We start from the raw sequence: 9,417 nt of genomic DNA, 5'->3' as shown, positions 1-9,417 counted from the left end.
TTCAACGTTTCGAATAAAACATATAATAATTCGAAAGATATTATTGTATGGTGTAAAAAAAAAAGAAAAAGAAAAAAAAAATTATTTAAATATAATTACTCGATTTATTAATAAGACTCGTCTTTAAAAGAAAGAAAATTTACATCTTTTTAATAATATTTAATGAATTATCCTAGCAAATTAATTATTCTTTGATTGTCAAATGAACAAAAAACCAAAAAAAAAAAAAAAAAAAAAGAAAGAAGAAAGAAAAGGTCATCGCATTAGTGATAGGATAGAGGAAAAAAAATATTCTTTAACGGAAATGACCTAACTAAAATAGTACTTTTGAACAATTCAAGAGTTTGAATAAAACATGGTAATTTCTGAATGATACTATCACCGATATAACAGTTAACATTGAGAATGTATTTTTATCGATAACAGTGGCCTTTTACTTTTAAACTTTCGTGCTGATAGAAAGCATGTGTACTTGATCCCAAGGCTATATATATATATATATATATATACATATACATATACATATACATATACATATACATATACATATATATGTATATATGTATATATATATATATATGTATATAAAGAATAACATTTTTCTGTTAAAGTTCTTATTAATTAATAATGTAGATGTGCGTGAAAGAAATGATCGATTTTGTTTGAATTGCATTTTATGAAGGGATGGTAATGAATATTTATGAAAATGACAAGTGGGTGCGAAGGACTGACACGAAAGTAATCGAATTAGTCCCGGTATCCCGCAAAGTACGCAAAACGGTTTCGCTGCATTTCTATCCAATTAGGTTTTGCACGGACTATGCGATACCACCGGGTTGGAGGTCGAGCTTCCATTAAGAACTACTTCGCTCCCCATGATGTGTAATCCAAGCTTTTCTCGCAAGGACCAAAGTGGGACACACGATCAGTTTTCCTATCGTCCATATACTCTCCTATTTCCAACAAAGCGGAAATCTTATCATGGTACAGTAAAGATTTATATATATATATATATATATATTATAAATATATATGTGCCTATAATTATGAAAGTGGTCTAAGTCACAATTTCCAAAAAATAAGTTTATCATTTACTTCACATCCACATTATCTTAAACTATATATATTTAATGTAATTTTTACGATATCGTCAAAAATGAACCTTTAGATAGTGGATGTAATTTCAACGTTATACGGAATTCATTTAGTATTTCAAACACAATTCATTAAATATCTCGAAACAAGAAACATATGACTTAGACCACTTTCATAATTATGGGCACATATATATATATATATATATGTTGGAACAAAAAATTCAAAAAAGAAAAGAGATATTGCAAATAATTTTCCAACTTGATAAATAATATACTTTTAATATTTATAATATATCGTTTCTTTTTTTTTTTTGCTTTTCTATTATTTAAAAATTTGAATTATTTTCCTTTTTCATCTCGATTATCTTTCTAATAATTTGCCAAATTAAATAAATAATGGAAGAAGTAAATAATATATATTGTTTTTAATAAATATCTATTATTATTTTATATATATATTTATATTACTTTTTGTAATAAATTTCTCTCCATTATTGTTAATATTTTTCATTATGAATTATGATAAATGTCTGTCATTGTGTATAATTAACATGTTCTATTATTTAAACCAATTATCTATTATTTAAACATTATTATTATTATTATTATTATTATTATTATTATTATTATTATTATTATATATATATATAAATTTAATTCTTTCATTTTATTAAAAATTGTTTAATACACAATAGATGAATGTGTTTTTCGATATTTACAACAGATTTGTTATATATATATATATACAATTTAAATTGTTTCCCTTACTAAGTCGTATTAATCTGTTAACAGCGAAAATGAGTTAACTCATTACATTTCCAATTTTCCGATTTACAAATTCATTAATTTATCCAAAGCTTTCTCACTCCCCCCCCCCTCCTCTCTCTCTCACTCTCTCTCTCTCTCACTGCATCCCTCAATATTTTATTTTTCATTCAAATAAGTTTCTATAGTCATGATTGAAATTTTTCCTGATTAACAAATTAAAATAGCCGAGGAAAGACACAGCACCATAAATATATATGATTAAAAATATAAAATATTTTTAGCACTTCTATTAAAAATAGCACAGAAAAAAAAAAAAATAACAATTCTGATAGAGCGAGATTATAGATTTGTACAAAAAGCATACAAATATTAATAAGAAGATTCTTTATATTCTACACAGCCTCCACACAAAATGCTTTGTTAAAATATAAAAATCTTCGAACGACAAAAAAAATTTCATATTAATATTGCATAAAAATGAAGAAACATTTTGAAGAATAAGTTTTCCCAGTGATAGTATATACAATTTAGAAACTGTCAACCTTTATTATTCTGCTGGTCTATCATATTACAAGGAATCAATACCAGTTTTGGAATCATGCCTGGCGGTGTTATAAATTGTTGCGTACTTTGTGCCGTATTTTGTCCCGAAAATCGTACCTCTGCCTCTGTAACAATTTTACAAATATTCATTTTTATGTCAGCTTGTGCTTTTGGTGGTAATCTCTTGACTGTTTGTGCCATACTGTCAAAAAACAGTTCTATACTGCTTTTGCCTTCCGGCGCTAGATAAACTTGTTCTAGATTCCTTTCTCCATCTTCTTGTACATTATTTAATCCTTTTATAGGCGTCGTAGGTGTAGTTGTAGTAGATGAACTGGTTATGAAAATAGGTGTAGTTATAGGATTGTTATCAATAGAGACCATGTTTTTAGTTTTCGAAGGAGTCTTTAAAATACTATACGTGTTAGGCACCTCTGTACTAGACGGATGTTCCACCTTTAACCTCTTCGGTCTTATCTTTCTATATTTTGATTGTATTTGTTGAACATAAGTATCCACATCTTGATGATGTTGTTGTATTTGGTCATTTTCTATTTGTATATTCTCAGCTAAATGTTGATCACTGGTATTTAACATTTCTAAAGGTTCAGTATCCACTAAAACTGGATCAGCTGTTGTCTCTTCTAGTACCTCTAAATATTCGCTATAATCTTCATCATTGCGATCTTCCAATTGTTCAAGAAGACCTTCCGAACTTATTCCACCTGCATTTATATCTTGTATGTATTCTTCTGACAATTCTATACTTTGTGGTTGATAATCTGATTCATATCTAATCAAATATATTCGATTATTTACATATATATATATATATATGTCAATGTTATTGTTATATCGTTTAGAAACTTACGGAAATTTTAAGAAACTCAAATGATCTTCAAAAATCCATTTCTTTCTTCTAACACCTTTCTCAGTCTTATTTTTGTACTTTAAGATGCGACAATAGGTATCCCGTAGATTTTTCCACCTTAATCTAACCCAAGTTGCTAGATAATTCAAATAATATAAATTTTATTATATCACACATATATAATGATGATGTTCAATGAAAAAGAATTTCTATATAATGAAATCTTACGATCAAGACCAAGCTCATCCGAAATACGTTTCCAAACTTTCTGTTTAAATTCTTGAAGCTTAATGGAAGATCCCTTAACTTCAGAACTATAGAGAACAGGATGTTGCTTGATAGCTTCAATTATTTTTAAAGAAATTTTATGAGAATCTGGTGGCATTGTTGGCATCATCTTGTATCCTGACTTTAAGTGGACCTTTCACACGCGGTTTGTTATTATCTGAGGAAAAAAAAAAAAGAAAAAAAAAGAAGAAAAAAAAAAACATGAAAAGAAAAGAAGAAAAAAAGAAAGGAAGAAAAAATAAATAAATATATAAAATTTATTAAAAGTCTATATAGACATATATAATGTATATATGAAATAACCGGCCCATATCATTTCACGTTTGATGTACAAATTTTAGATAGATTTTCCAAACGATCTTTCATTCTTATCCGCATAACGCGACAAAAATGATAATTCTGATCGACTTTTCTACATCGCATCATTTCTACCGTATATGATTTTAATGGGATTCTATATTCGAATAACGTATCGTGCGCTTGAGCATACAGTCGCTCGGTAAGAATCGGTCGTGAACAGTTTGTCAAGTACCTCAAATCCACAGAAATTGCTCTGCCGCTAGAAATGTAAAGGGTCCGTTAATGAAACGACAACTGCACACGACAATATCATTTGGGTAACGCCATCGCTTAACGCTTACTGTAGTTCCGTCGCAGTTTCTAACCGGAAATACGACAAATAAGATTCCAATTTTAAATATGTCTTATACTAAATTCGTTGCTTCGATTAAAAAGATGTAAAATTAAAAAAATTTTATTCATTGAAAACAACTAAGTATTCTATTTTTTATCAATCGTTTAAATATTGTATTTATAATTAATAATTAACTAATAAAAGTTATTACAAAGCCTTATAGGAAGAGAACAAATGCCTTTCGTTTGTCATCGACCAATCACGTGCAAGTTCTTATACAAATTATATCCTGTTATATATTTGGAAAAATTACAGTCGATTGACCAATCGTATTACTTTATTTACCAACGTAATTTCCGTCATATATTTGACGATAATATTGAACTTGATTAATCCCCATTTCTTAAAAATTTTATTTCCTTAGTATTTTTCAATAATTTCATAACAAAATATAATCGATAAATTTTATATGTTGAATTAATTTTATTTGATATATATATATATATACACATATATATAATATAAGAATAGTTTTATATTTGAAGTTATTCTATTGTGAAAAATGTTTATGAATTTGCAAAAAAGTAATTATATGTATTTAGAAATAAAAGTACTTGAAAGGAAATTTTAAATATATCGCCATTATGTAAAACTTCGAGAGAAATCTAGCAGATGTCGCCGCATTGATTATCTAAATATGAACATAAGAAATATTCTTAGATTTTTAGGTTAAAGACTATATAGATATAGATCATTCTGATCATGTAATCTTATAATTTACGAAAAAGTTTTATTGAAAAATTAAAAGATGGCACAATTACCATCTGGAATTGTAACTCATTCTCAAAAAGTTTGCAGTTTATACAAACGAGCTTTGCTATGTCTTAAATGTTGGTATTTCGATCGATTAGAATACAGGTAATTAATAATTTATAATATGAACGTAATATATATATATAATATTTAGATTTGTTATATTGTACATATAAGCAATCATTATTTATATACATATATATATATATACATATACATATTATACATATCATTATACATATATATATATATATATATATATATATATATATATATGACAGTATTATAAAAAATATAATAATCATAAAAAGAAAAATATTAAATTAATCATAAGATTATTGTATGTTCTCTTTCTTTTTTATTCTTGTTTAGATACGAGGCTATAAAACTTCGTCAACGCTTTGAAAAAAATGCAAATATAAAAGATATAAGATTAGCAAAACATCTCTTACAAGAGGGCGAAGAAGAATTATTTCATAAACAACATTTTCAACCGTATGCATACCCTGAGTCACCAGGAGGTGTTGCCTATAAAAGAAACCCCTTAATACCAGATAGCGTATTAGATTCTTGGGATCCAATTGAAAAAGCAATGTATCCTAAATATTTTGCACGGCGCGAACAACGTAAAAAAGAATACACAGAATGGTATTTCAAGCAATATCCAGAAAAAAAGCTAGAAAAAAAAGATCCTCATTAAAAAAGATGTAAGATAAAAGATTAGTTGTTAATTAAATGTTATACTCAGTAAGTATAGAAACATGAGTCTTACTGTATCCTTAATTTATATGCTTTAGCATTGTCAATAAACATTTTGGAATGGATATTTCGTTGTTGCTAATAGGGATTTTAAGAATAAATTTCATAATTATTTGAACGGTGTATATGGAATACAATAAATTATTATTTTTTTTAAATAATGTGCATTCGTTTAAACATTGCACGACTCGTAATACGTATTAAATCAAAAATAATAAACTCATAGTGAAGATAGTGTTTACCTATTGCGCTTGTAGTTCATATTTTGTCCAATAGCTGTCGCTAAAGTCACATAAGCTACGAGCGTTAGATGGTGAACAACCTTAATAATGATCAAACTGATTGGTAGATAAGTTCATCGAAATATCTTAAGATGTCGCTACTATTTATATATATTAATATGTGTCAATATATATTTTGGTCGGAGTCGTGTCGTGGATCATCGTGAACGTTCTGTCAGGGCCGTGCTTTTCAGCCATGCCTTGCTTAACTGTAAAAGAGGATACGCTTAAATGATTCATTTAAATATTAGCCCTTGAAAAAGCCTAGAACGAAACGTTGCAATGTAACATCTCGCAGACGAGATTAAACATGAATCTCATTTGCTTTAATAAAATGGAGTTGGGGTGTTTATTGAAAAGTAAATTATTATTCGATCAAATATGTCGGTCGTATTAAAAAAATTCAATGGTGAATAGATGTGGCAAAAAGGTAACATTTTCGATACGTACAAATTTTTTACAATGTCACTTGACATTCTACAAGAAAAAAATGCAACAATAAACGGCAAGGGCAATATGTCGGTAGTGTCACAGCCTACTACTAGAGGTGGGCTTAGAGTTTACAAGATAGTTGTCTTGGGTGATGGTGGTGTTGGAAAATCAGGTATTGATTCAAGTATCAACTTAAAATAAATATATATATATATATATATATATATATATATATATATACATATACATACATATAATAAAATGAAATAGAAGAATCTAATATATCTTATAATGTACATTAATATAGATTTTTTTTTCAGCTGTAACTTTGCAATTCGTAAGTCATAGTTTCCTCGAATGTCATGATCCAACAATAGGTGAGATGTATTTTTATTTAACTTGTTTTAACTTTAACTTAATTATATTTCCTTTTATTTCGTATTTAATATATTGTTGCTTTTAACAGAGGATTCGTATCAACAACAGGCTGTAATAGATGGAGAAGCAGCACTTTTAGATATTTTAGATACTGCTGGACAGGTCTGATATATTTTATCATTAAACTGGATAAATTTAATTTCCTTAGTAATTTTATATAATATATATATATATATATATATATATATATATATATATATTATATAATATGTTCTTGAATCCAGGTAGAATTTACTGCAATGCGTGATCAGTATATGAGGTGTGGCGAAGGATTCATGATATGTTATTCTGTAACAGATAAACATAGTTTCCAAGAAGCTTTAGAATATCGTAAATCAATATCACGTGTACGGCCTAACGAGCATATTCCACTTGTATTGGTTGGTAATAAATTTGATTTACAGCATCAACGAGAGGTAAAGTATAATATATATGATATACAATAAAAACATAATATTTTTAATGCGACATTTACTAGGTATCAACAGAAGAAGGTAAAGCGCTTGCAGAACAATTAGGGTGTCCATTTTATGAAACATCTGCTGCGCTCCGACAATTCATAGATGATGCTTTTTATTCATTAGTTCGACAGATACGTGCAAAGGAAAGATCACGTAATTCAGTTCGAAAACATAGTCGTTGGTGGCGTCTTCGTTCAATTTTTGCTTTTATATACAGAAGAAAGCGAAGACATCATCACCACCATCATTACTCTCCATAATAATAACCAATTTTAAAAGAATTTATTAGATATTTTACATTAGTGAGAGATATAGAAAGAAAAAAAAGTAACTAACTTTTGGGCTAAATTACAACGAAGAAAAAGATTTTAATGACTTTTATATTTTTAGAGTACTTTCCTAGGAATTAATAATTTACTAACATCACACTGCCTTATCATCAAACCTAAATTATAGGTAATTTTGAAATGAGAAAGTGAATCGTATATTGAGATGGCATGTTTGTATATTAGATTTGTGTTACATCAGTCCAAACTGACATGCCCAACAGAACAATGTTGAACCTAGAATGTAATAAAAGATTCACTTTCACTATAAATTAAAAGTTTCAGGTATTACAGCAATACATTCTACATGACATTATTTCGTACATGTAGCACATTGTTCTTAAATATTACTCATCTCGAAGGCTGTTGATAAATATATAAGCTCTTATTATTTATAAGAGCTGATTATATGAAAAAGGAAGTAAATACCTAATATGCATTTCCAGAAGGAGATCATTTTTTTTGTTTTATTTTATTTTATTTTATTTTATTTTATTTTTTTTTTTTTATATTTATTTATTTATTTATTTTTTTTTTCCTTTGATGAAAAAATACTACAGATGAAAAAGATATAATAATTTCACTTAACATTTTTATCTAACCAAAGAGATAAATATTATTGGTATATTTGCAGAATGCATAAATGGGAAACCTAAATTTTTATAGCATATAAATAAATGAATATGAGACGTTAAATGAAAATTTTATAAAATAAATTTTTAATATATATTGTTTGAATTTTATGAAAAATGTAAAAATTCTATTCATCTTCCTTTAAATGAAAAGGCCTATATGAGAAGGCAACATAAATATTGAGAATAATTTTTTATACTAAATTTAATACAAATTATACTAGGTATTATATAACGATCAGAATTGTGTATAAAATTTACATTTAAAAAAAATTATAATTTAGATTTTAAAAGTCGCACAAAAAAAGTACGAACTTTTGGAAGGGGCAGTCTTCAATCATGACACATATTTACATTAGTATATGTAACATTTAGTAATCCAAAGACCATAATATGTAAATATGTAACAGTTGTAGGCTATCCCTTAATTTACTAGCTGGCTTGTGGTATATACGGATATATAAAAGAGATGTCTTTAATGTTAAAGACATTTTTATTTTAAGTTACCACATAAGAAAAAGAAAAAAAGAACATGAATTTACAGAATAAATATCTAGTCGTTACTTAATAATGTCCTAGTCAAAAAAAAAAAAATTCTACATTTTGTTATATGGATATCAATATAGTGTTAAATCAAGCAGCTTGAATATTATTTATGTACAATGTGTATATTAAAATAAAATCGGCCTTATAATGCGTTTTATAATACGCACAATGTACTCATAAGCAATATAATTATATGTAAATCATAATGTCCCTTTATTAAATGTGAATTGAAATTTAAGTAACTTATTAATTAGTTATATAATAAAGAAAAAGATAATATATTATTTTTAACAAAAACTCTGCAAATAGATTGGCAGCATTAACAATTACTATTACTATGTATCGTTTTGCAAATATATAATTTATAACATGACACTTGTACATTACAGCTTATATCATGCTATGTATTACCATACTTAAACATAATTGATTTATTGATTTGTCATATTAATAAATCTTTTGTTATTTGTAGATAATTATATTCCTTCAGAAGTGTATAGAGAAATGAGAACTAAGAGAAAATACATT

The 9,417-nt window shown here is 26.8% G+C and overlaps 3 protein-coding genes across 3 annotated transcripts; 2 read left to right on the top strand and 1 right to left on the bottom strand.

Moving 5' to 3' along the window:
• Window positions 1–2,386: 2,386 nt before the first annotated feature.
• LOC124956801 lies at window positions 2,387–4,221 on the bottom strand. Its single transcript, XM_047513076.1, has 4 exons — window positions 4,100–4,221; window positions 3,508–3,724; window positions 3,280–3,415; window positions 2,387–3,201 (listed from the first exon to the last, which is right to left on the bottom strand). Exons 2-4 carry the CDS (start codon window positions 3,674–3,676, stop codon window positions 2,403–2,405), a joined length of 1,104 nt encoding a protein of 367 aa, XP_047369032.1. The 5' UTR covers window positions 3,677–3,724; window positions 4,100–4,221; the 3' UTR covers window positions 2,387–2,402.
• A 695-nt stretch (window positions 4,222–4,916) lies between these two features.
• Window positions 4,917–5,838, top strand: LOC124956808 (NADH dehydrogenase [ubiquinone] 1 beta subcomplex subunit 9). Its single transcript, XM_047513092.1, has 2 exons — window positions 4,917–5,119; window positions 5,387–5,838. The coding sequence occupies exons 1-2, from the start codon at window positions 5,010–5,012 to the stop codon at window positions 5,712–5,714; spliced, it is 438 nt and encodes a 145-aa protein (XP_047369048.1). The 5' UTR covers window positions 4,917–5,009; the 3' UTR covers window positions 5,715–5,838.
• A 146-nt stretch (window positions 5,839–5,984) lies between these two features.
• Window positions 5,985–9,262, top strand: LOC124956805 (GTP-binding protein Rit2-like). The gene is made up of 5 exons (XM_047513087.1): window positions 5,985–6,658; window positions 6,807–6,863; window positions 6,953–7,026; window positions 7,149–7,340; window positions 7,403–9,262. Exons 1-5 carry the CDS (start codon window positions 6,472–6,474, stop codon window positions 7,643–7,645), a joined length of 753 nt encoding a protein of 250 aa, XP_047369043.1. The 5' UTR covers window positions 5,985–6,471; the 3' UTR covers window positions 7,646–9,262.
• The last annotated feature ends 155 nt before the right edge of the window (window positions 9,263–9,417 follow it).

This window comes from Vespa velutina, chromosome 23 (genome assembly GCF_912470025.1).
Source record: "Vespa velutina chromosome 23, iVesVel2.1, whole genome shotgun sequence".
NCBI lineage: Eukaryota > Metazoa > Arthropoda > Insecta > Hymenoptera > Vespidae > Vespa > Vespa velutina.
Note: the sequence above shows the minus strand (reverse complement) of the source record. Positions and strands in the feature narration are given on the sequence as shown.

Coding starts and splice junctions, on each gene's coding strand:
- LOC124956808 (XM_047513092.1), top strand. CDS start 5,010: ATGGCACAATTACCATCTGGAATTGTAACTCATTCTCAAAAAGTTTGC. Junction 5,120..5,386: donor TTCGATCGATTAGAATACAG/GTAATTAATAAT, acceptor ATTCTTGTTTAG/ATACGAGGCTATAAAACTTC.
- LOC124956805 (XM_047513087.1), top strand. CDS start 6,472: ATGTGGCAAAAAGGTAACATTTTCGATACGTACAAATTTTTTACAATG. Junction 6,864..6,952: donor ATGTCATGATCCAACAATAG/GTGAGATGTATT, acceptor TGCTTTTAACAG/AGGATTCGTATCAACAACAG. Junction 7,341..7,402: donor ATTTACAGCATCAACGAGAG/GTAAAGTATAAT, acceptor GACATTTACTAG/GTATCAACAGAAGAAGGTAA.
- LOC124956801 (XM_047513076.1), bottom strand. CDS start 3,676: ATGATGCCAACAATGCCACCAGATTCTCATAAAATTTCTTTAAAAATA. Junction 3,416..3,507: donor GGATGAGCTTGGTCTTGATC/GTAAGATTTCAT, acceptor TGAATTATCTAG/CAACTTGGGTTAGATTAAGG. Junction 3,202..3,279: donor TTGAGTTTCTTAAAATTTCC/GTAAGTTTCTAA, acceptor ATATTTGATTAG/ATATGAATCAGATTATCAAC.